Source organism: Helicoverpa armigera, chromosome 8 (genome assembly GCF_030705265.1).
Source record: "Helicoverpa armigera isolate CAAS_96S chromosome 8, ASM3070526v1, whole genome shotgun sequence".
Lineage (NCBI taxonomy): Eukaryota > Metazoa > Arthropoda > Insecta > Lepidoptera > Noctuidae > Helicoverpa > Helicoverpa armigera.
In genome coordinates, this window is record NC_087127.1 from 6,017,575 (window position 1) to 6,044,882 (window position 27,308).

The 27,308-nt window shown below is 34.8% G+C and overlaps 1 protein-coding gene across 2 annotated transcripts in view; it reads right to left on the reverse strand.

Moving 5' to 3' along the window:
* Duox (Dual oxidase) overlaps window positions 1-27,308 on the reverse strand; it is a 49,091-nt gene that overhangs the window by 16,657 nt on the left and 5,126 nt on the right. Inside the window, exons 2-5 of one of the 2 annotated variants that reach the window (XM_064035921.1) lie at window positions 22,618-22,727; window positions 12,595-12,666; window positions 5,323-5,484; window positions 4,858-5,045 (exon numbers count right to left, since the gene is read on the reverse strand). In XM_064035921.1, the coding sequence (XP_063891991.1) occupies window positions 4,858-5,045; window positions 5,323-5,484; window positions 12,595-12,666; window positions 22,618-22,711 (516 nt within the window). In that variant the 5' untranslated portion in view covers window positions 22,712-22,727. Of the gene's footprint in view, window positions 1-4,857; window positions 5,046-5,322; window positions 5,485-12,594; window positions 12,667-22,617; window positions 22,728-27,308 lie in introns of those variants that run through there. The other variant, XM_064035922.1, reaches the window with a different exon arrangement.

The window sequence follows — 27,308 nt, forward strand, 5'->3', positions numbered from 1 at the left end:
TGGCCATTGGAGCCGTTTTATCGCAAGGTACCATAGGTTCGGATAAGCCGATTGCCTATGCCTCTCGGACCTTGAATACCAGTGAAATTAATTACAGTACGATCGAGAAAGAGTTACTGGCGATCGTCTGGGCTACAAAATATTTTAGGCCGTATTTGTTCGGTAGAAAATTCAAAATTGTAACGGACCATAGACCCTTGCAGTGGGTTATGAATATCAAAGAACCCAACTCGCGCCTCACACGTTGGCGACTTAAACTAAGTGAGTTCGACTTTTCGGTAGTATACAAACAGGGTAGATATAATACAAATGCGGACGCGTTATCACGGATTGAATTACATAATGAAGAGACTAGCTCGCTTATCGCTAACCCTACCGAAAAGCCTCCTTCGTTAGATAACTCACGGACTGCTACGGTACACACTGATGCAGAGAACCCGATACTAGAAATACCTATATCGGATTTTCCCCTCAATAAATATCATAAGCAAATTGTTTTCACAGTTGTCGATGACGTAAAGAGCCGCCCTTCCGTTTCGAAGCCGTTTGAATCGCATGTTAGGACACATATTCAGATTTCTAAAAATAACCTTGAAGAAGATATAGTAAATGCCGTTAAGGAATATGTCAACCCCAAGGTGAAGACCGGTATACTCATTAAACCCGCATTAGCTATGTACGAAATTATTCCCGTTATTCAAAATCAATTCAAAAGTTCATCCATGGATTTAGTATTGACAAAGGTCGAGTTAGATAACGTAAAAGATTACCTTAAACAGCAGGAGATAATTCGCAATTACCACGAAGGTAAGACAAACCATCGAGGGATTAACGAGTGTTACATGTCTTTATCTAGCAAGTATTATTGGCCTAAAATGAAAGAGCACATAATGAAATACATAAATGAGTGTAATATTTGTGGTCAAGCCAAGTACGATAGAAATCCAGTAAAACAGAAGTTTCATATCGTACCTCCTCCAACTAGGCCCTTTGAGATAGTCCATCTTGATCTTTTAAGTGTCGACACGCATAAGTATCTTACAATCATTGATGCTTTTTCAAAATATGCTCAGGCTTATCACTTGAAGGACGCAACAGCAATTAGTGTCATCCAAGCTCTTTTAGTATTCAGTACCCATCACGGAATTCCCTTAACTATTGTAACAGATAGAGGCCCGGAATTCACTAATCAATTATTTCTAGAGTTTGTACGAATACACAAAATCCAACATCATAAAATTTTGGCATATACACCCAATGAAAATGGCATGGTGGAAAGATTACATTCCACATTATTAGAACACCTGCGCGTGTTGAAATTAGAGCACCGTGGGGAGTCCGTTATCAACTTGATGCCATATGCGATCCTAGGTTACAATAGCTCTATTCATAGTTTTACGAAGTGTAAACCTTTAGATATAATAACCGGCCATTTAGATCCACGTGATCCGTTAGATATTAATATTTCGGATAATATTCTACAGTTATATTCACAAGAACACCGTAATAAAATGCAGAAAGTCTACGAAATTATCAATGAGTCATCGCTTCACGACCGTACACGTATTACCGAGAACATTAATAAAGATAGGGAGCCCGAGCAAGAGTATAGCCCAAATCAGCAAATTTTTGTACGGAACCCTATGGCTAACCGGCAGAAATTAGCCCCTAGATTTACGTGCGATACTGTTTTAGCTGACTTACCGATCCATATTTATACTAAAAAGAAACGTGGACCTGTTGCTAAGTCCCGTCTGAAAAGAGTTCCTAACAGTTCCCGATTGTTACAGGATAATTCCGCTGATCCTGAGCCTGGCCCAAGCGGAAGAGATAATATTAAATAGTTTGGATAATGGACCTGGCATATTGCCTTTCATGCTAGGAAAGGCCAAGATTATTTCCCACTATCATTCGTTCATACAACCAGTTAAGTTAGATGTAATGCGTAAGAATATAGATGTAGTTAAGAAACAATTAGATTATATTTCACCCGAATTCCATAATAAGACGCTATCATTATATGAACCACACTTAGAACATCTTAATAGTAAAATTTCATTATTATCCGACCAACTAGAATTATTTCAGTCTAATCGCGTTAAAAGAGGCCTTATAGACGGATTAGGTTCTGTTATTAAGAGCATCTCCGGAAACTTAGATTACAGTGACGCCATTCGTTATGATAACGCTATTAAAACCTTACAGGAAGATGACAATAAAATCGTTACAGAACTGAATAATCGCGTGAGTTTAAACAAACACTGGATGTCTGAAAATTCGGATATTCTGCACAGATTAATAGAGAACCAAAATAAAATTAAGGACACCGTAGATAGCATTTCAACCAGTAATTTACGTAGCGAACAAGACATAGTTAAATATGCCCATCTGGCTCAGTTCTTATTAATGCTAGGCGATAACATTGAAACATTATCCGACGAACTACTTAGGTTAGAAAATTTACTAGCTTTTATACGTGCGAAGAGCACGCATTTCCTTATGTTTAAGTTAGATATGTTTAATAGAATGATAGAACAGTTGATTGCTCTCTATGGAAGAGAACAAGTACTGGATATTAGTTTTAGAGAATATTTTGATATTATTAAGTTAGGTTATTACTATAGCAGCCAGAACTTAATACTGGTTTTTAAACTCCCGGTTGTCTTTCCCTCTACCTACGATCTTTATAAATTATCCCTAATACCTAACAAAGATAATAAAGTATTAATCCCGTCTTATCCCCTCCTGGCAATTCATGACAAAGATTTTATGTACATAGAGGCAGAATGCCCGAAGTCCAGCCAATACTATCTCTGCGAGGATAACATAAACCACCGCTACAGGAACCAAGGCAACTGCATCCACCATCTGATAACTACGCAGCAAGTTGACGAATCCTGCCAATTCACCACTGCCCAACTTAAGACGGAAGCTGTGGAAGCACTCGACGATCGTCACTATGTAGTGAGCTTTCCTACACCTACAAAGATTCGTTTATCTTGTTCTGAAACTCAATATAACATCGTACAAGGAAGCTATCTAATCACCATTCCAAAGGGCTGCGTTGCACAAACCCCAGCGTTCACTTTGGCAAATAAGAACGACCGCATCAAAGGACAAGTACTCAAAATTATGAACATTCCATTTCAAGACGAAGCCATCTACAACCTAGAGGCCAGAAAATTAACTCTCAACTCTGCAGATCTCCGCAGCCTCCATGTCGCTACCCAAGAAATATCTATGGAAACACCGTTGAAAATAAATCAAACCGATATTCATAGCGTGTATTACACTATCACGCCGTTATACCTTGTACTATTAGGTGCAAGTGCACTGGGCATCGGCTACGCGATACGAAGATACCTAAACCGGCGTTCACTGAAAACGACTACTGAACATCAAACCAATGAGATTGAAAGCGGCGAAGTCTATGCTGAGATTAACAATCATACGGCTGCACCTCAGCCGAGATTATCAGCGCTATTATCGAACCTGTCAAACAATAGTCGCTGATCTTCGGGAGGGAGATGTTAAGTACCAATACTCTACAGAATCCGCAAATTAAGGGAAACTTATGCAATACCTAATCAACATTGCGTCAGCCAGGCAACAAGAACGAAACCGCTGATGCTGCTCAACGTGACACAAGGAGGCCACCGGACGGCGGCATCAATTTCCACATATTTCCTCACTTTTGTTTCCAACTTCGAACAATTGTCATCTACCATATATTTTAATGTAATATTGTAATAAGTTTAATAAATAGTTGCAATTAATTACGGTTTTTTTTGCAACTTGCCCGCCGGTCTGACTTAATTATTGCCTTTATTTTAATGCTTTGTTTAGTATTTAATATTGCACTTGTTCAATAAATCAAATTGTGTAGTCATCATTCAAATGTTGAAAGCTTGACCGAGTCGAGTGATGTGTAGGTGGACGTTCTCTAACTTATCGATGATGTAGCGATCAATGCTATCGATTACTTCTGAATAGTAATGCCATAACTGAATATACTGACATCATGATTTCGGTAAATGTGGTCTTCGCATTTGTAACGGTTTATAAGCTCATAGTATTTGAATTTTGAATTATTTTATCAAGCGTGACAATAGACTTTGTGCAGAATAGGTTTTGACTCTATCCTACTATGTATAAGCCGCAGTCTAATTCTTGACATTTGTAAAAGAGTTCATGCGTGTTCATCACCATGTATACATAGGTATAAACTCTCACATAGGTAAATTATAAGTAGTTAACTTAGTTCAATACTTAAGTAAACAAGATATATCTATAATTGTAGCTACATATTTTAAATGCTGTCATGACACAAATTACTTAATCAGAGATCCTAAAAAGGCAGATCGTCACTCATTAGATTGTAGGTATGTAATGAGGTACCAGAGTACGTACCACCTACTTGGATAGCCTCTTTTGAGATGTTTATTTTACCTATAGTATTATACTTTTAATTGGTGTTCAAAATTCTGAAGTATCCAATAAATTATAAAGGCACACAAAATAAATGAATAAGATTATGAGCAGTCGGCGTAGGAAAACAACGCTGCGAATCATTTGTATGTTTATTAATTGCATTTTGTCTAAAATCCATATCAGAATACACGTGATTTGATATCTTAGCAAACTAGTTTTATAGCAGCTTTTTTTGAATATCTGTAGTTCTATACTAAAATGGATAGAATAGTCAACGTCAAAGGTTTAATTTAATGCATCTCAAAAATGGGCGTGTTGCCTTATCATAAATGGCAGCACGTGTGTGGCATTCAAGTGCGATATTACCATTTTCTATAAGGTTATAAATTACCAATTAATTTGTTTTAAAAGTTTAAGTGATCTAACCTGTTCTCTCGGACTATTGGGACTCTGGCCAGTAGTGCGGTCGTAGGCTGCTCTAAGGAACGGCATGTATTTGGCGCCGTTGCACTCAGGGTCATACATGTGGTCACATTTGTCCACGGGTATGCGATGGTGCTCGATTGGACAGCCGGACTCAGATGCCATCACGATCTCGCCGGTCACAACTTGACCTGTAACAATTCATCTTTTAAGACAAGCATTGTATTACAAGCACGATTGGGTACAAAGTACATGGTTGCGCAGTTAATTTGGTCTTCGAAAGGTTATTGATGTATTTTGTGAAGTTAAAATATTACACAAGCTCAAAATCTCATTATCATGTCATATGTCGCTCCTTCATTTTTATATCTGAACAGAGATAGCCAAGGCACGGGATTAGAGGACCACTTAAGTGGCAGATAACGTTCAGACTCAGGGGTTAATGCTATTGTATAAGTAACATCTTACCAAAAAAAGCCAGCAAGGCTGTTCTGTTCGCTAGTGAAGGCAGTCCATCTTGTCCTCTCATGAAGAGTTTGGATAAGGTCCTGGCTCCAGGCCGGTCGACACCCGCCATCATGTAAACTCCATCAGCGTACGACGCTGGCGTCTTGCGCGTGAGTCGACTACCTGTGGGTAAGGGACTGAATTAAATTACTGTAGTAATTGCCTCTTGATCTTATCATAAAGTCAAATATCTAGCAAAAATATTCTTATGTTTAGCGGCACTGTTTATAATAATAGGTCCCATCTCGTTATTAATTGCAACTTTCAAGTCTTTAAAGCATCGTTCGAAATACGAACGCCTGCAGAAATTCTAACAGATATTTACAATATGAATCATGATTTTAAGCATCAGATAGACTTTAAGTTATTTATGTTAGTGCAAAAAGTCAGTCCTCGCATTCATTACCCAAACATGAATTGACAAACGTCTATAAGCGGATTTATCTTTATTCTCATGCAATTTAATTCGTTTCTTATTTTGATTTCTAGTTTTGAGGAAATATATTGGCAGATAGACAGGCAAGTTATTGATCGAATCACTAAAATTGATGTTTACGTTGAAGAAACTGGAGATATCTCGGAAAGTTACAGCAAGTCGGTTTCAGATAAACTCCATAATTGGTCCGACTAGGTACCAGAAGTAAATGTACCCGTTCACTTGTTAAATCAAAGCTCTCGGAGAATGCTCAGTATTGGGTAACAAATCCTCCTCTCAGTCTGAATTCCTGTGAACGTTCACTGTAGATCGTCTTATCTATGTTCAAAAATGTGAAATCGATGTTTATGTACTTATTTTATCAGGTACAACGCGAGTTGATATATTTTCACATTTTCGAATCGGTTACTGGTTACATTAATCATTCCGTATAATTTAATGTTTATTGCCTTTCCATAGTCGTTTGTATCACATTATGGTGCGGCTTTTTACTGTTATTTGCTACAAATAAGGAAGAACTAGGTAAGTTAAAGTTTCGAATGCAGTACATGTCACATTGGGACTATAAGTAGCCTACGTACTGTTTTGGCGAGTGACTAAGCTTTCTGTTTTATTAATAACTATGTAATAACCGTTCATAATTTTATAATTCACATTTAAACACCTGTAATTACCCAAAATCAAGTGACCGTTTAACAGGTCATTGAAAACCACAGAGCGGCGACTGACGCTTTTATTTTTGCTCCAATTTACTGACGTGTCCTGTCTTTCAGATTTTGCCTCACGACCGCTACTTGGTAGGTAGCAGTTAATGCATATAATATTTTTAGACGCTCATATATTTTAAAATTAATTACACAGTTGGTCACGATCGGTCCTGTGATTAATAAATGATATATGTGAGTCCATGGCTGTATATTCTGTATAGTGTAATATTTTTACTAGATCAAGAGTAGCAGTTTAAGTATTTGATTGAACTTGATCTTCAAAATAAGTACATGAGAAGAGTTCATAAGAGAGTACATAAGAGGAGTACTTTAGAGAGTACATAAGAGACGAGGAGAAATTGACTTATTAGAATTTACAAAACATGTAATCAGTAAGATTGATCAGATATTTGCTTCAAGATCCGAACCAATATTTTCTAACTTTCACATTACATCATTATAATGTGGTTTTGCATACATATAAACTATCAATATGAATTTCATTATTACATGTTCATTGACAAGACTTCGACCAGATGAGGCGTAAAATTAATTAGACTAGAATTATTATGCGCATGTTAACGTAAATTAATTAAGGTGACATTAATTAATTGGTATAATATACCGTGTCAAGAGGTAACGCGGGTAATAATAATTTTGGATTTGCATTCAAATGGAATGAAAATGAATATTCAGATTGAAAGGAAACGTTTTATTCTAGATAGAGGGGAATAGGGATAGCAGTTAATTTTATATAACTTACGAAATGTTTAACGTGCCGTAAGGCTTTAGCGGAATACAGAACTTGGAATTCGTAAAGTCAATTTCTGTATACCTAAGGCTGATTTTACAGTCACGCTGATCACGCGCTGACCATCAGCGCCGACGGCCGAAAATATATCAAACTCTATGAAGCGTTTTTAAATGACACGTAGCTGTCAGCGCAGACGATGTTCAGACAAACTACGCGCTGAGCTATGAGCGCTGACGGTGAGCGTGAGACTAAAATCAGCCTAATTAAAATCCAAAAATTACTTTTAAAAAATAAGCGCCCTTATAATGTTGTACTGATTTCTTAATATCAGAAGCCGCTCAGTAGCCTGAGGACTGTTGTTAAAATATAATCGTAAAATTAAAAGCGCATAAAGTTTATGTCATGATTCAAATTAATTTATGTAAACTTACAAATACTTTGTAATCGAACGCGAACGCATTTTAAGTGGTTTTATATGGCATTCGTTGTTATTAATTTTATACGATTTGAATAATTAAACAGCAATATCGAAAACTATCGTTTCGTAATACTTAAAAATATTGTGTTACTTAAAGCTATATATTTTTACTTTTCGGTTTGATAACATTTATTTTTTGGAGTTGACTTTTAGGTTCGGCTTTGAATAAGGTGAGTCTTAGACTTAGTCTAGGTATTGCGAGAAACTCCAACCATCCCGTAAAGTTTCACGATTTCGCGCGTGATGATTAGTGGTGCAACTTGTGTCTTTGCATGAACCACGAATTAGGAACGAGGAGATTTCGAATGGCACACAAATTGCACCACGCCATTATACTCATCGCTTATCATAGTCATTATCGCTTGATTATCGATAGTCGATAATATAAATTGCTCACGATACAATACATACACTAATAGCATTATATGAGACTTAATTTTAATGTTTTAAAAATGCTATAATCATATAACTTTTACGTCAACGTTTATCGGAAAGATTTTATGTAACAAAATTGTGAGAACAATATTAAGAGTATTGTTATATTAATGTGGTTACTGAATGTGAACATATTAATGTTGGTCGTGGATATAAAAATATTTTCCCAAACGTAAAAGGAGTGGCATGAAAAGAAAGCGTGTGATACAACGTAATCTGAGAATAATCTGCTAAATAATTGTGGCATTTTTTCAACTTGTCTCACAGTTATATACTGCCTTTTTCGTGGGTTTATATTTTCAGTAGGTACCCTGAGGGCTTTAACTAAGCCAAATTATACATAGATAAATCTGTATTAATTCAAATAGACATTGAATTGGACCGGTACATGAACAATCTAATTTAATTAATTATTATATCTTGGCAGTTAATTAATTTTAATTATAATGAAAGGCTGTCGCATGTTGCTACGATTCCTACAAAGATATGCATACTAGTATGTCAATAAGTTCTGTCGATCAATATTGATGTTGTGAAACTTTTGATGATAGATAAATACGATACAGATCTTGTCAGTATTTATCATCTATACGAGTACAGTGAGAGTGAGTGATGTATAGGCATACTTATTTCTTGGAATCTACAGCACGATGTTGAATGAAATATAAACTAGCGTTTACCTACATAAAATTTAAGTTTTTGTTATGATGATATAAGGCGGTAAAATTTATTTATGATAATACAGTTCTAAAATTTCGGAGAACCTTGACAATGGTAAACTAACAAACTGTTTTACCCAACGTCAAATGTTTGCAATATTTATGAAGGAAAATCCTGTACAGCACGATATTAATTTTCCTTAAATGGAATCCAGTCCAAAGGTTTAACCAATACGTATTAATTTCACAACTGTGGATGACAAATTAATAAGGCTTCTATAGAGATACCTTACCGCGGTGTTAGTAGATTCACGAGTTGACCGCGTTATGCAAGAGGTCAGCTCGGCTACCGAGCATCGTGACTTCACGAGGTCTCTTTTACAGTTTCAGTAGGTCAACCACTTCTAACTGTATTTGATATTATAACAAGTTAAAATATTTTTAACATTGCCTATGACACAGTAGTTTTCCTAAATTAATAGTTCTACACATACCTAACTTAATTACTAGATATATCTAACTTCGGATATTCATTAAATATAAAGATAACCTTCAAAAAAATATAGCTGTTCATCAGGTTTTAGGTCTTCAAAATAACTAGGAATTTACTAACACTTAATTTTTTGTTAATTAAAATCTTACAAAAACACGAATCTAAACTTGTTTTACTAGAACAGAAAGCTTTACAACAGTTGGTCCTAGTCCTAATGTATCATCAATCGTAGTACAAGTCACGACTTTGAGATGACTCGATTAAATGGATCAATAAATATTGGAACCGATGAGGTAATCTCGAGCTCTAAAGATTAGCGTTGACCGCTTTTAGCGAGGCTGTTGCTGCATATTTGCGGTTTTCTATATTTATTGCTGTTTCCCATATTTTTAATTAAATGAGTAACGGTAAATAATAATTTTAAAAAGTTTTAATCCGTAGTTAAAAAAAGGCTATGAATACTAGTAAGTCGAGGTTTTCCTATGCCTTGTGTGCGCGTTGATATCTTTTATTAAAGAGCTTTTGATATAATATTTTTCTTTAATATTTCAACTAACTGTTTCTCACATTTCCACCGGTGTAATGAGGCAACTACAGCAGGTACCCGGCTGAAAAGTCGCTTATGTTGTTACTCAGGTTTTAGTTAGACTATCTTTCTATGAAGGTTCTGCAGTTTTAAAGTGAAAAGCCCGCGCATTTATTAAAAGTAAAGATCATGTAAAACAACAATTAAAATGTATTATGCTTATGTACAAATTATCATAAACGTGAACTGTATAGTCAATAAACACATGGCAATAATAAATCTTACAAAATCTCTATTCAATGTAAAGTAAATTGAAAAGATAAAATCTATTCGCTGAACTATAAGACGTATTGATTTTAACATTGAATTGATTATGTATGAACATGAAAGACTTGCTACATGCTATTGGTATTATTCTATAGACAGATTTTTGATGGATGAATGTAATTTTGATTTAGTGAATCGCTGAATAAATTGAAAAGAAATTAGAAAATTACTTTAATTACTCCATTATAATCACTATATTGTTAAGTAATGAATAACCAAAGTGCTACAACTCAATTTAAAGCACAGCGTCTAGTAGCATAAATAAATTAGAGTTATACACCACCCAGAGGCTGTTTTAACTGGTCATTCACAAATAAGGCAATAAATTATATTTTTTTTAGTTTACGCTTAATTAATATGGCATTCGTCGCGCGTTTTGCCAGACGACAGTCATGCCTGCCTCTTATGGGAACTTTAATGAATCAGTTGGTGTTTCAGATATTCGAATATTACAATTTTGGGGAAATATTTATGTTTTTCGAGGCATTTATTTAAGTTTAAAATATGCCATAATTTACCATCAGAGTTCGCAGAATTCGCTGTTGACTGAATTCAGTAACTTAGTAAAAACAAATTTGCAGGTATTAGAAATATGTGTTACCGATTCCAAGAAATCAGTAAATGTGTTACTTGCATTCAACAGTTGTTTGCGGTGCGTCATGTCGCCGATATTATTCACGTTAAGTTGTCTCGGCATCATAAAGGGAAAACGTTCCAAAAAAAGATATCCATACTAAACTTAAGTCGCTCGTATATTCCAAAAGGTAGTTGATAAATATTGAAGTCATGCTTAACAATGCCGGCGCTTACCATTTACGTAACTCTGCTCCATTATTGACACACAAAAAATATAAAGTAGTTCCCACTCACATTGAAGACAAGTTTCCATAAATCGTGTGATCATAACGAAAGTAGTTCAGGGACCACAAAACTGCTACTGTCATCAGATAAAACAATCATCAGAGTTAATAAATAAATTAAACGTGTGCATACTGAGCAAAAATTTATATAGGTAATAGGAACCATTTCGGATTTTTTATAGATATAGATATTATATCCTACATTCCATTACAAATATGATTTCTAATAATTGAGTTTATTTTTAAAACCATATATGCACAAGAAAATGTACTATGCGGATGTAATCAGTAAACTATATATTACCAATATAAAAGTTTACGATGACTGCCTATGGAAAGGTATTTATGAATTCAACCTTTTCAAACTGCATAAAAAGCATATGTCATACTATCGACTTTATTATCGTTCTGTATAAAAAGCTTAAAGATATAAAATGCACTTAATGCTTGTATTAAGACCAGTGAAACGTGGTCCGACATCATAATATGCAATAATAGCTATATTTAACCACTTATATGTGCACAATGGACATAAATTACGAATGTATTGATGTTGAATGAGAGTCCAAAAAATAAGTGCTGTCATTAATATCATATCTTATCTGTAAAGACATTGCAAGCCTTTTTAAGATGTTCTAGTTAATCGAAACTTGTTATGTAAGTTCCGGATGGCAAAAAATCAGAGACATTTGATGATACTCAGTATTTGTAGAGCATGAAGCAATTTTCTATTTCTTTAGAACATCTCATTATGAAAATTCATACTACATATAACGATGATCCTACGCAGTCTTTAAATGAGTTCATAATTTTCATGTTAAATGTTATAAGTATAAATATGAAGTGAAAAGTGAATAAAATTATCAAGTTTACGACCGAAAACTGTGTTAATTTTTAAAAGCAGTACTTATTTGGAGCATTCTTAATACACCAAAAATTTAATCCAAACGATTATAATCTACTTCATGAATAAACCAAATACTACAGAAATTAGGGTGGGGACGACGACAAATTAACTGCAGTAGATTAGAACAAGGTTAAGGCGATAAATCAAACAGCTAAACCGAATCGGACTTGATTAACGTCAGTTCAAACAATGACAGCTGACAAAGAGATTGAATTTGACCGTGTGGATTATTTGATAGTGTGTTACAACACTACTCACATTTCTCATGCGTGTTTGGACATTCTATTGTTTGATATTACTGCGATTTGATTACGGTTATGTTTGTAAATGGTTTTGTGTGTAGCTGTAGTCTAATTTAGACTTAAACTGGAATTTCTTCGTGTGCTTATTTTACATTTAGAAGTTGTACATTTGAGTAGGAAAATGGGACTTAAAATGATTGTAAAAGTGCCAAAAGAAATAAGGACCGTCCATCTTGTTGTTCCAATTGCAGCATTTATCTATTACACGCTACACTGTCATATTCAAACCTAAATGTATCTTTTACCGATGAAAAAACAGAACGTTTGTAGCCAGGTTTGATTTTATAAGTCCCAATTTGGAAATGTTTAAAAAAACGGGTAATTTCATTAGAGAAAGTAAATTACTCACCGACCGATCCCCAGTCTGGGTAAGCTCTGTTGTTGAACCAGCCATCGTAACGCTGCTTCTCATAGTACACTTCTGAAAAGAAAGAACAAACATTAGACTATGGAAACCCATCTTAAAATTATAAAGGAAAATTAATTCGTCATTCAATTAATCGATTAGTAACTAATTGAATGGTGTCTCCTTAAAAGACCTTTATGTTAAAGTTTCGCAGTAATGAATATCTAAATAAATAGGCTACAATCAAGCTGGGTGGTTAACCAAGTGCCACAATGAATAGCAAAGAATGTTTATTAGCAGGCATAGTTAATTAACGCACCGAGTGGGGTACTCGCACAAAGTCGGCGCGTTTTTGCGTATAGTTCGCGTGCTAGTTGCGTGCTCGAGCGTTCCTATCGAGACCTTGCTTTATCCGCTGTAACCGAGATGCATCGCAATGAGCTCCTCGTTACGTAGATATTGAGCTTAAAAGTTGTTGTTCATACATATGTACATATGGGCTTTTTTTAACTATAAATACATATATTAACTAATTGTTTGCCGCTAATTAGAACAATAGAAAATCAATTGACTCTCGCGTGGAACCGCGCACCCGGCATACAAGAGGTTGATCTCTTAAAATTATAACCCAGAAGTAAGTATCCGTTCTTAGATAGCATTTGCTTTTGTGCTGGTTTTCGGTTCCGCATCGGTAATTAATAAACATTAGTATATGTTACATTTTATAACAAAGAAAACCGAATACTTAAATGCTAAAATTGTAATATTCATCTTATTTATGTGATGTTCTTCATTCATATGTATGGAAATGGTCAGAATCTATTAAGCAAGGTAATTTTATAATTTGCTTGTTAGTAAAATATTTCTAGTGTTTCCATCGTGGATCGTTAATTTTATAGAACAGTTAGATTACGTGGTGATTATTTCCTTTGAGGTTTAATTGGCTCGAGTGCTGATACTTATGTAATTAACTATCTAATTGCCCTTTTTAAAGAAGATATATCACAATTTAAAAGATGGGCCCTTAAAGTTTATGAGAATCGTGCTACAAAAATAATGGGCCTCACATAACGTTATAAGTTTCTTATAGACGATATAGAGATTTGTATAGCTTGTATAAGTTTTGAAACAATTGCCCAAGATGTTATTTTAGGTTTCTTTTTGTTTTCAATGAGTCTTAACAAACCCAGATAGAGCTTGTAACATTGCGCTTATGCTACAGTCTATAATATTTTAAAAGACCTCAATAAAATATTTCATAAATAACTTGAGGTTGACACCATAAATTAGTTACAAGCTGTCAGAAGGAGACACATTATTGTATTAAATCTAGAGCTCAGCTGCGAGGACATACCGCCGTCACACCTACATGACACTCGGACAATTTATGTGTAATCCGTTTTATATGATGTTACCGTCACAAGCACTTATTAAAGTCATAGATTTTTACCGCAGATCCTTAGAGTTTATAAAAAGCTCGTATCTAAAAATCATAACTTAAGAAATTAAAAACTTAACAGATTTAACTTGAAAAGCACTTCATAACTTGCGTTTGATACCTATTCCTATATTTAATAAAACAGAGCATGGCATATGTACCAAATTACGAATAGTAGTAGGTAGGTAGTTAGGCAGGTAGGTGCTAGATCGGCGACTGAATGGCTAGCAACATCCATATTCCAAAAAAAGTAAATACCTAAAGCCGGCAGACAGACACAAAGTTTTTTGTTGAGTTCTCGAACAGGATTTGAACATTTGAAATAAACTGTGGAAGATTAAAAAAGTAATGATTTTATTTATTTAACCAATTAAGCACGAACATAGTTTATGTAATTATCGTAGCTGGGTACTTATCTACAAACGGATATAAATACGAATGCTTGTTGCTGGGACACCTGTGTGCGCATTTTTTACTACATGTATGTTTCATGAGTAATTATGGTCGCAATAATCGATTGAATTTTTTATAAAATGTCAATAGAATAACTATGATATTACTTATTAGAATTGCGACATGACATAGTTTACGGTGAGCTAATAATTCATCACGGTTACATGTTCAGTTAGTATGGTAGACCTATTAAACTGTAAGTAGTAGTTACCCACAGATCAAGACAAATAAATAATAATCCCTCTATTTATTAACCACCTGCGGCGGATTTGTATGTAACCGTAGCTTATTAAGGTTCTAATTATAATAATTTGTACTGGTATTACACAAATTGGAAATCTTTGGTGCTGACATTTGTTTAATGACATGGCTTAGTGGATGCACATTTTGCCTCAGATGTTCATTACCTGCTATGGGCTACATGTCGCAAAACTGTTGCGTAGGATGTTTCGTTATATTTTCTCGGTAACAAGGGATTTAATTTTGTATAGCAATAGCCTCAAATTAAAACAAAAGTGATAATAAAATAGATACAAGTTTATTACTATGTTATGAGTGCAGTAACAATATTTGCGTGATAGATTTCATATTGATTTTACACTGTAATAAACGTAATAAATAACTAATTAATATGGTCGTATAACTTTAATAACCACACCTTATAATGCAGGTGTGTGACAAGAAACTCATAAAGCATGAGGCAAGTAAATAATGAATGAGAAAGATCAAAATCTATGAATACGACTTACAATCAGATCTAACCTAATAAATATAAACAATTTAGAACTCATATGCATTGTACCTGACCATGTGCACGTGTTCCCATATTCGTATTTCATACTCCGTTGCATTCTAATTCGTGCATATAAATTATTCTTATCGGACAAAGATCCGGACAGCGAAAGGCTGCACACAAAAGAAACGCAGATAATTAAGATAAATGTAAACGAGGCTGTCAGAACCACAGCGTATCATTGTGGGTGTGATATAAAACATTAGAGATCTCCGTCTGTACTCGTAGGTGCTCTAGTTTCGTAATATGTATCGAGAATGTAGCGTTACAATTACTATGTCGTCAATGCTGTCATGTCGAAAGCTTTAGAGAGAGCATAGACAAGTGCAAACAGAGAGAAGGTACCTCATTTGTTTTGTGAACCGGTTAATTGTATTTGTAAATCAAATAGTGAAGGCAACATGTCATTGATTTTATTAGCATCATCGATCAAAATCGATTGTATCGCAAAATTGAGGTTTTCGAAAGTAACCATATTGATTAGTGGTTGATGCAATTGACATGTCTGCTGGTCATGTTTGTAGTAAGTACATTAATTAATTTACAATGATCGACGAATATTTTGTTCCTATATCTTTGTAAGCCTTAAATAGATATTTAACCTTACAAAGATTAACAAAGCGCTCGATTTGATACACCAATTACTTAGTGCCGTGACTGAAAAAAAAGTTATTGTGATGAGCTAATGTTTGGCGTGATCTCATTTTATTCTAAAAAGTTTTATTAGGGCAAAAACGTGGCACATGTAACTATTATATTAATTATCCTGTCTGTGTACCGGATTTACTTTTTATGATCAAACGGAACCACCGTCATCACGGATCGCAAATTACTAGTTTTTGTAATCACAGGTATCAGTTAATGGAAACATTAAGCGATAATGGGTTCTTATGACCCAAATATTAAAGTGGATAAATTACATGTAACGCAAAAACAATATTATTTTATACGTGTTCATAGGCTTACGTCAACCTATTGCTTCTAGGACGGATACCTCACAAAGTAAAGCTTTATAAATTGGTTTAGAATTCGTATTTTGTTTTCGCCCACTGATCTACAGGTATTAACAGAAGAATGAGGGTTTTCTAAAATGGCAATCCACGAGGTGGCAGCACCGAGTCGTCAGGTCCAATAACTGTCAAAGTGCTTATCTTTACTATGAATAGTGAACGATTTTAGTGTTTTTTTTATTTTATAATTAAAGCACTGCATTATTGTTTTACTATTGCGGTTGAGTAAATAAAAAAAACTAAATCATATTGTGTTAACAAATTTTTCAACAAGCTTTTCCTTAGTACCAGTGACTTTTGCACCTTCTCTCTTAGCTCAATTTTTAGTTCGGAAACCTTATTCTGACCGTAGTCCATAATAAAATCAATAACACTTCCAATATAACAGAATTTCAATAAACAATAAGTTCGGCACCTACAATTCCATACTATTTGACAGCTGTTTGGACCAGACGCATACGTGGCGCCACCCGGTGGCAGAAAAAATTTCAAAAACCCTCATTGCTACCTACATGATTTACTGAATTATTTTTACACCTATTTTTTTCCGAAAAGCTCATTCAAAAAGTTGTTATTTCACAATTCACACATAGGACAAATAAATAAGTAAACACCGTTTATTTATTTTGTAAGTTTAGCGAAATATACCTACATATTTTAGATAACTAAATGCAAATTAAAATGTGTGCATGCATGTTACGTATTATTCACTAACTAACCCACTTATATCAGCTGTCAGCGCAGTCTACGCTAGCTTAACAAGCTTGTACAAATTACTGTGTCAAACATTATTACGAATAAACTCCTTATTTTACGAGAATATATAATTTTTAGGTTATTAAATTCTACATACCAATAAAAACAAGTCGTTTGAACTAGCTTAGCTTGAATGGGTTGGGTTAATAATAAGGTCGAACTTGTGCGGGTAAATTACTACATTATTATACCCATATATTTTCTTGGTTTGAGACAGGTAGGTGATCTACCTGTATATGTATAGGAGTAATCCGAATGTTGAATCAACTGAGAGCCTCCCTTCTTGAAATCAGTTAATAAACTATTCCAGTAGTAGGTTTTTTTTTGCCAAATATTGTGTTTATGTAGGCGTGTACGAAGGAGTTAAGGAAACTTTTGCTATATCTTAATAAGATATTCATTTGTGCTTATTTACGTACAACCTGTCAAATGATGCGACTATTAATGACTATTTAAATATTTATAACCAGGAAGTACGGTTCATTAAATACTAATATAACCAGCTACAGGTATGAGCATCAACTTGCTAATTGCACTAATAACTTGTGTAATTATTATTTCATATTTATTAACGACATTCCATGTATGAATGGTATGTTCAGTGCCTTTACAAGTATGTGATGAGTGCATTTACATAGTGCTGCAACAATTCTATGATTACCTACACAAAGTCGTTATCCGCTTATGTCACTATAGGATTACAAAACAACGGCGGCTTATTTCTTGTATTTATTATGTTATTCAAAGAAGTCCGTGTATTCTCTAAGGATACTCCCACACTGTCCTTGCTGTTGTGGTCGTTTTTGCACATTATTGTGAATTTGACAAGGCATATCATAATTCATTTGTAATTGCATTATGAGGACTTAATGAATGGAGGTTGCTTCCTTGTACCATAGAAGGATTCGAACTGAATAGTACCTTATTTATAAACAGAATACATGTGTCAGTTCAATAACGAGCCGTACCTATAGGTTAATTGTTTACCAAATATTGCATTTCAACAAATGCACCTGCCAAATGCATGTGTTCTGTGAGGATTCTAGAGACAAAAGCATGCAACTTGAGTTTACATTTAAATATGGCGACTAAGCCTCGATTGCATGATGTGTCGCCATTAATAGGCGTTGTCTCCATGGTCAAATAAACGATTAATGTCATGGTCAAAAACTCAGTACTAGGAAGAAACTAGTGTGAAAATATTAATGGAATGTGATTTTAATTTCATTTATTACTTAAATTTTTGGACTATCGTATCTTTGTGGCATGATTGCCATTTTAACGTTTTCCTCTGAGAAATCTTCGACTGCAGTATTTAAGATTACCGGCTTATTTTATTCCTTAGCTTTTCTAAAGCGGATTTAGTGACAGTATTGTACAAAAGTGAATAATCTACCAGTAAAAGGGAATCTGTCGAAGCGTGCATTGTAGTGATTATCTAAATAGCGGCTGTTGACGGAGGAGTTACGTTAGTCAGCGGCCTTCAGCTTTCACTATCGCGACATGTAGACGACGAAGCGACGCGCGTTGCATTCGCCGGCGTGTGCGCACGACCCGCGTGCTTTACGTGATTCTCCGTTTTTGAACTGGTTTTATTTTCTTTGGAATAAATTGTACTCATCTTAGACGTAATCTCGAAGTAGTTTTTCTTTTAAGTGTACATTGAAGCATAGGTAACGCTTAAGGTATGTCTGTTCCCAAATAGAGCTGGCATGACGTTCTCGTGCGAATGGATACAAAATGTAATAGATATGACTGATCTGCTGTTCATTTCCGCAGTACAGAAGCGGTATTTCACATATGAATAAGCAATCCAGCAGGAAGCGGTCAATTAATTTGCAGTAGTTGTATTGTGCAATGACATTTAAATGTCAAAAATTGTCCCGGAATTAAATGATTGCTATTAGTTAGTCGAGACAAGCAAGATTAATCGCTAAAGTAATCCGATTTATTTTTGCAAATTTAAGCACTTAACTACTGGCATTTGTTTATTAGTCTATGAAGTAAACTATTCCAAATATTTTTGGTTTTACTTCATAGAGACATTTGAACATGATAAATTTATTCTTACTTTCGTTAAAGTACATCAAACTGAGCATTTCCTACCCGTCTTTTCCTTTTTCTATCTTGGCATACTTAGATATGACCGAGGTCAGCCAAGACACGGAACTAATGTTATGCATACCGGGTGCAAATTTTTATTACCATAGAAAGATTTATTCCCTTATTACGGACCACATAATGCTTGCTAAATAAGTACCTACTTGTTTAACTATAAAATTAATATTTTAAATCAAGTGCTTCATAAGAAAACAACCAACATAGTGATTCTTACAAATTATCGTCCTGTAAAATAACTCCATAGTGTGTAATTTACTTTCTGTGATATACCTACGGATGTTTTTTTTTTCTTAGCCCTTACTGTCCCACTGCTGGGCAAAGGCCTCCCCATTTTGTCTCCACACCTCTCGATCTTTTGAGACCTCCCACCAATCAGGGTTGTTAACCACATTATTAAAGCCGTTGAAGAAATAAAAATATGTAACTTGCTTTAACCAATTACTTGGATCTATCAAGCTTTAAGCTTTAGTTATTCTTCCTTGATGTAAACAAAAATTCGTGAGCACTTGCAAAAAGTGCATAAGCTTTTGCACTTAGAACTTATGATTCTTCCTCAAAGCTAATTAAGTACATTATCTGTGTAGTTATTTTATAATAATAACTGCATGTGAGGTTAAGTTTTTACGCAAGTTCAGCGCGAGTCAAGGGCTGCGGCTGCAATTATCAAATTATAGCTTACGTCACATGGGTATACAACCTTAACCTTACTTCTTGGAGGATTCGAAAGTTCGTGTTTAATTGTTTCTTTGGTAAATAACGTTTGTTTCTGAATTGCACCTAAAATTAAACCTGTGACCTATCTTAACTGTTATACTGACAAACGGCAAACGAAAGTGACAAACCGTCGCCTCTAATACTATGTTTTCTATTCTCGTTATTTTCATATACTTACGCTCTGAAAACTTTCTCTACGATGAAGCTAATTTACATAACATAAAATGTTGGTAACTACTACCAGTAGATGATAAAGTACTTATATGCTTTATATCTTAATTCATCTTTACCAACGTTAGACAGGTTTTTGATGTGATGTGAATTTCGAACCTATGAAGGTTAGTTTCTAAATGGGTGAGAGAAATATACCATTTTTCTTTTCTCTAAGTAAGAGTGAATCACGAGAAAGAGTTTATACAGTACAATTACATACTAGTAAAACAAAAATAAAGTTTAAATTTTCAATTACATACAATGTAAACACCATTTATAAATTCAATTAAACAACAGCAATAATTCATAAACACGTAAAAACGTTTTGACCTTGACCTGTAGGAAGCGGAAGTGCAGTCAAGGTCGCGGGGAAATGTTCGGCGGGTGTCGTGACTGCTGCGGTGCGCACGCGCCTAAAATGTCAAGATCTCGCGTCGCTACAATGAGTTCAAGCGCTAATGATCGTGATATCAAACTCATATTAAGTGGAAGTGTAACAAATGCGTCCACGCAAACAGGTTGTATTTCCGTATCATCTTATAAGGAAATGGCTATCTATTTCATTCCATTTTTTATATTTAAATATGCAGAGTACGATCAGTCTTTGTTGCTGATGACTTTACTACGTCAAACCGCGCATACATTATGTTTTCGCAAAGAGAAGCTCAGAATTCTATTGAGTCACTGAACTGATTGCAAAATTGACATAACTATTTCAGTGGGAAGTTAACACTGCATCTGATTAAGCATAATATGTTTGCACATGTCGGCGGCGCGCGCGTTCCACGGGCTCCTCGAAGAGAATCAGCAAACCCAGTAGGGCCAAAGCCTGCCGGGGCTGCGTGATTGTTAGAAAGAGTTACCGTGGCCCTGGTATATAAATTGCTTAAGAAGAAACTTTGTAGGCTTTAGTCAATAGGGTCTGACACTCCCTCACGCTACATTCACAACTGGTTGATATATCCGTGATGTATTACTTAGTAAAAAAAGTATGTTACAGTTGCACGATCGATCCACAGGATAAATAATTTAATCGATTGTTTATCGTTAAGTCGTCTAATGGTACACAATAATCCGTGATTCATGAATACGCCACAGGGCATCGCTCACGATTGTTGTGAAATGCATTTCAAGGATCTCTAAGTAAATGATCAGTGCAATGCAATAGCTTATCTACTATTTTCCTTGATTACATGTAATGGTTGAGTAGCTATGCATAATGTTTATCTTAAGGTATGTGTGAATGGAAATCGTAGGTCATGGATTACCTATAATTTCATAGACATTCGTAATTTGTCATTTGTTTTACGATGGCTACACTCTTAATAAAAAAGAAAATCGGGAAATGTGAGATTCTCGATGTCTGCTTGAGTTCCTTGAATTTATTTCTATTTTAGAGAACAGCAACCCCGGTTATTAAGTGGTAGGACTATAGAATCCGTTATTTTATATCCGGAATTGTCATATTATGCAAACGTTGATCAACATAATCCCACGTGAATCCTGTTCATGTTCTATGAGCATTAACGATAAAATATACAAGCTCGTAATCGCGATTCGTGACTGATCTACACGCGGGATGTACTTGGTGACAATAAAATCACATAGTAACCCGTACCGTACACATCCTTGTTGCACAGATAAACTACTATTCCACCGGATTCACCCGTGTAAGGTAATAAAGACCTTGGGCTTTAACATGAAGGACCATAATGCTTTGTGCGAAAATGACAGATAGTACAAGTCGTGTTGCCAACTCTGTATCCGCGTGTTTTGTACATCCGTTTGTAGTGCCTCTAGCAATAATATTATCGTTTCCTTCACTTAATTGAAGTTTAACATAAACCTACACAATATTTACTATTACGGGTTTGATTGAAGATTTGCGGTTTATATTGCCAAAATGTGTCCATAATGCTGAAGTAGGAAGGTCCAGATATATGGCCATGTATTAATTATGACATCTTATGATAGGTTATTTCCTATATTCCAATTATTTTAAAAGGTTTTTCATACGATTGCAAATTATTATGAAATTCTAATAACTTAATAAACCGTGTAATTTCCCAAACAGTTTTATATCCGGCTGCTTATAATAATCACGTAGGACTTATGGATTATTACGAATTACAGTAAACGCCCACACAATAGTTTTATTATATTATTATGGATAATATTCGGGTAGAATGATAGCCTAATTAAATAGCCAAGAAATGTTTATAGTCGTAAAACATGATAATAACCGACTATTACATAATTTGAAAATACATGTTAATCGCTTTTCTTGTATGGGTAAAAAATGATATTTTATGATGACAGCTTCATTTTTGAAACATCGTTTTGGCTAACCGGCCTAGCAACGCAGACGTACATATAGCCCCCAGCATAAACATTATATTTCAGACAAAAACTATAACTATAAGTTGTGTGACGATTACCTCATCTAAACTGTAAGAAAAAACTAAGGATTTTTTTTTAAGACTAGCACTTATAGTAAAGAAAATCGTATTATAACAAATTAAACTCACCTGGATTTGAAAAGACTGGTAAAATTATCTGTAATGCCGGAACCAGCATCAGTAGGAGCCAGATTCGGCTCCCGACAGTATCTGGAGCGGCCATCTTGTTTATTTAGAATCTGAAAGCAAACATCAATTTTTAATGACGAAAAATATCCTGAACGTGAAAGAGTTTCAGTTTTTGGGGGTGCTGTCTCATGAAATCTTGACGAATTAAAAAAAAAAATTGTAAGCCTTCTTTCAATAAACGCTTTTTACATTGAATAACTTTCTTACAGCATAATGTTATTAAAAATACACTTTTAAAACAAGTTCTCAAAACTTTATGAAAAACTCTAGTAGCAGATATTATAAGACCACTACAATTATTTCTACGTTGCTCATCTGAACTCATCTCCTTATTATCCTGTTAATTAAATAAACAAACCTGTTTCAGCATCGAAGATATAATTAAAATAACTACCTTTACCTATCATAATTTTGATCATAAATATCAAAATTTCCTTAAAATATTACCTACGAGTATTTTTTACGCGTCTGCCTTTTTTATAACATATAACGTGATTATCACGTACTCTCAGATTTAGATAAAGGTGTGGGTAGTATGGAACGATAAACTTTATAGTTTGTACTTATCCTGAATCTGCTTATAATTCTAAGCCCGACTCAACGGTTTTCAAAGTCTCAGAAAATTATGACGGTGACTACAAAGCACAAAGGTTAAGATTAGATTATTTCTACTGTTTCATGTAGGTAACAAACTTATCGACCAATTATTATGAAGTGAAGTGCTGTACCTAAATGTAAAATAAAGTTGGGTTTTAAAAAACGAACTATCGCGTGTATGCACCGATCAATCACTGAATGTGATAGCTTGCTACTAGAATTTTATAATAACTGTTACCATGTTTATAGTTATTTATCTTTGTTTTTACATAAACACTAAAAAGGGAATAGGGGTGGTCATCCGCCTGCCAAACGATACAAAATTTTTACCAAAATCATAATATTATCTAACAACGACCAAAATGCCGCCAAAAGCGTATTCTAATTTCAAATTGCATTTATTTTTTATTCAAATCTATTTTGCACATTCGTTAGTTACGTCGAAAGGAGTTCCGTATTCAAATTTCTGAAAGGAGGAAAATAGTTTTTAATCTTTTTTTTTCTGCACCATTATGGGAGACAGTAGCTATCACATAAATTACGTATCCAACGTTAGAATGTACATAAATTTTGGTGTGCTTTTGGAGGCACACAAGTCCGACAACGCCTTATCCCGAATCCCGCACCTAATACAAAGTGGCACCCTTTAGCATTACAAGCCAGAGGTCAATGAACTATTGTAGTCCACGAGGCTTTACTTCTTTTTCACGGAAGTTCACAAAAACAAGCCTCGTATCTCCTGTTACTGAGAGTTTATAATAATTCATCTGACATTTACACGTGCGTTAACAATTTCGAAAATGATTAAAGTCTTTTAAGCAATGTTAATCGTCGTTTCGTGTGAGCTGTTATTTATTATTTAAATCTTTATTAGCAGCACCTACTTATAATTTTATTCTGCGTTATATGAAAATGTTCTAATGTTCCTTTTAAGGTAGAAACTAGAGCATAACGTGTACTTTATGTAACGTAAACCTTGTGTTAAAGATGCTTGCAGGTGGGTAGCGATGTAATATTAGCAATAAACAGTTAACCTAATTACTTTACACGATGTTATTCCATAAAATGTGGCCTCCGTATCAGATTAACATATACAACAGTCTTGTATGTTACTTATGTGGATAAAGCTGGGGCATGATATCTTTATCTAGATTAGAACTATGAATAAAACCAGTAGGTACAGGCTATTGCGAATAAAGAAGAAATGTCCAATGTAATTAATTCTTAGAAATAATTTTCCTCAGTGTTTCATAAGTCTAATATTGGGTGAAAAAGTTTTCGTACAAAAAATTGAGTCATCCACATTGCAATCTTTTTATCTGTTGTAAATAGCTGAATGGTAATCGCATTGTGAAATTAGTTTGATGACTGTTTGAGCACAAAATACATAGGTACAGAAGTCAATCTACATACAAAGCGCGTTCGAGTCACGCAGACAAAGGTGTCTATGTGTGCGTGTTCACAGACGCGCTGTCTCAAAACAACTCAAAACAGTGCGAGCGCGGCTGCCGCTTTCTTGAGATAAGCGCGTCACACAAATGTAGATAAATGTGCACGCGTTGTGATACCTACCTAACTGTAATTTGACTGTAATATTTTTAATTTTAATAACAAAAGAAAAAGTAATAATGGAGCAACAAAATTCGTATTATAATTGAACAAGTTGATGGTTGTTTTATACAACAATAAACAGTGAATTGTCGTTTTTTTAGCCTGCCGTATCATATTTCGATGGTTCGTTTAATAAACGCAGTAGGTAGGTACAGTTAGGTGGGTAGGTAAGCGCCCCGGCGGCGGCCTCTGGCCCAATGCCGTAATAAGTTTTGCTAGTGTCGACCCAGGCGAACCTGCCTACCTACCCTCAAAGATTATTGCTAGTAGGAGTTGATAATTTTTGTGATCATGGCGAGACTATGTTGTAAGGTAGACGAAATAAAACTCGCACATCAAGTTTTCTGTAGGTAGAAGCAAGCTTAGATCAGGGACTGTACTAACCCATTACATACAAAAATATTTTTTTCACAAGTAAAGAGTAGGGTAAGTATATTATATGTATGAATAACAAAATTATAAATTGCGGTTTCTGAAAAACGGTATCTCGTTCAAACGAATTTCCGTTGAAAGTGTTTATTAACCTCTTGTATGCCACATTAAATATTTTATTATTATTGGTTTATATTTCATTTTTCCTGTTTTATTCTCAACAATACATCAAATAATTAGATACGAGTACCACTACCACGTTAGTTTTATGCGCATAAAACAGTTGACAACCCTAGCGCGACCGCCGAGTTTAGGCATGAAAAGTGAAGTACATACATGAGATTGACTTCTGCTTGCATGCATTAAGAATGTTAATATTATGTAATAGATTACCAATAATACCTACATTATTGCAAAGACCGGGAAATAGGACAATTGCACGTCGAGTTAATTATGATAAGGACGATAAAAGAGATTTAACCAAAGAGTATTAGTAAACCCAATATACTTTTTCATACACATTGCTGGGGCGGTGTAATGTTCCAAATTCAAACGCGATAGATTTTATTTTTTTGTCTGTAAATTCGATCCTTCGTGGTTCTTTTTTTAAATAATAGCAATATTTCCATGCATGCAAAGAAAACTTGCGTCTGGTCAGTACGAATTTTGTAGTAGTGTTGATCTGATCCATTCCGTATCCAATAATAAATGTTGTTGGTTCTAGTACGACAAAAAGCTTTATATTTCAATGCCTATACTAATAATAAAATCCACAATAATTATGTTCTATAACACGCCTAACTTAAATGTTAATGGTCTATATAGAACTGGTATATCAACTGATAAACACCACACCTGCTTACAACTGAATTAGTGTTTAATAAAAACCAACGCTCCAATTCGCTTGCTTACGTGAGAGGCATAAAATTTTCTAAGCTCTCATTAGGTACCTACTTGTTTTTATAAACAACTAGCTTTTTCCTGCGACTTCACCCGAGACAGTCTAGCTTAGAACGTTACCCGTTTCCTCGCATTGTTTAAAAATCATTCTGCTATTTATGAAGGACAGTTTAAAAAAATTTAGTTGAAAAAGGCACAGAGGATGATGAGTTTAAAAACCATGAAAAGCAGTCCAGCTGATCAGGAGATTGAACAAACACTCTTTTGTTTTATGTTATGTAAAGGTAGATATGTTATTAAAAGTATCGAGCACTCTTAAAAGCGAATATTTTAACGTAAATCTCGATTCGACCAGTTTCATTCGTAATCGTAGAGGTTGTATCTAAGCAGGGACGTTCACTCGCCTCTTGAGACATGAATATTAATAAAACTAGAGGCCGATTCACACATCACTGCGATTAAAACAATGTTTTTAATCACAAACTCACAAACCATTCAAAGACAACGTTTACTGTTAATGCGTTATTTATTGTGAGATTAACCTTTTTATAAACGCACTTATTTTTATTTTTATTTTTTATTTTTTTATTTACACAACCTTACATCTACCCTTACAGGACTTGCCTAATGCGGCAGATGGGTTCTTATTAACTTATTCTAAACTAAACTAAAAAACACATACATAACAAATCAATACAATACAAACACATACATCATAAATCAACATATACAAACTTAACTCGATTCGTAGCTTACCACCCTATAAGCGACTACAGTGAAGTCATTCAGCGAGCACGTAAATAAATCCAGCCGGTTGGCTATGGCATTAAGCGTGCGAACGGCGCGCGTCAGCGGCGCTCGCTGCAGCAGGTTGGTGCGCGCGCGCTGCACCTCCAGCAGCGGCGGCCTTCGCCGTCGCCCCACGTATTCATCCGGTACACACAACCGAATTTCACCCAAGATATCAGGATTACATATTTTACCACGTAACACCTTAAATAGATATGAGGCCAGCGCCACTTCTCGCCTCGTCTCCAGTTTACAATATCCTACCATGCCTAACACAAAAAGTGTCGGGTATAGTAACGGATAACCTGGGTACACCCGATACAGCTTTAAGTAGAGAAATCTTGCGAACTTATTTTGGATTC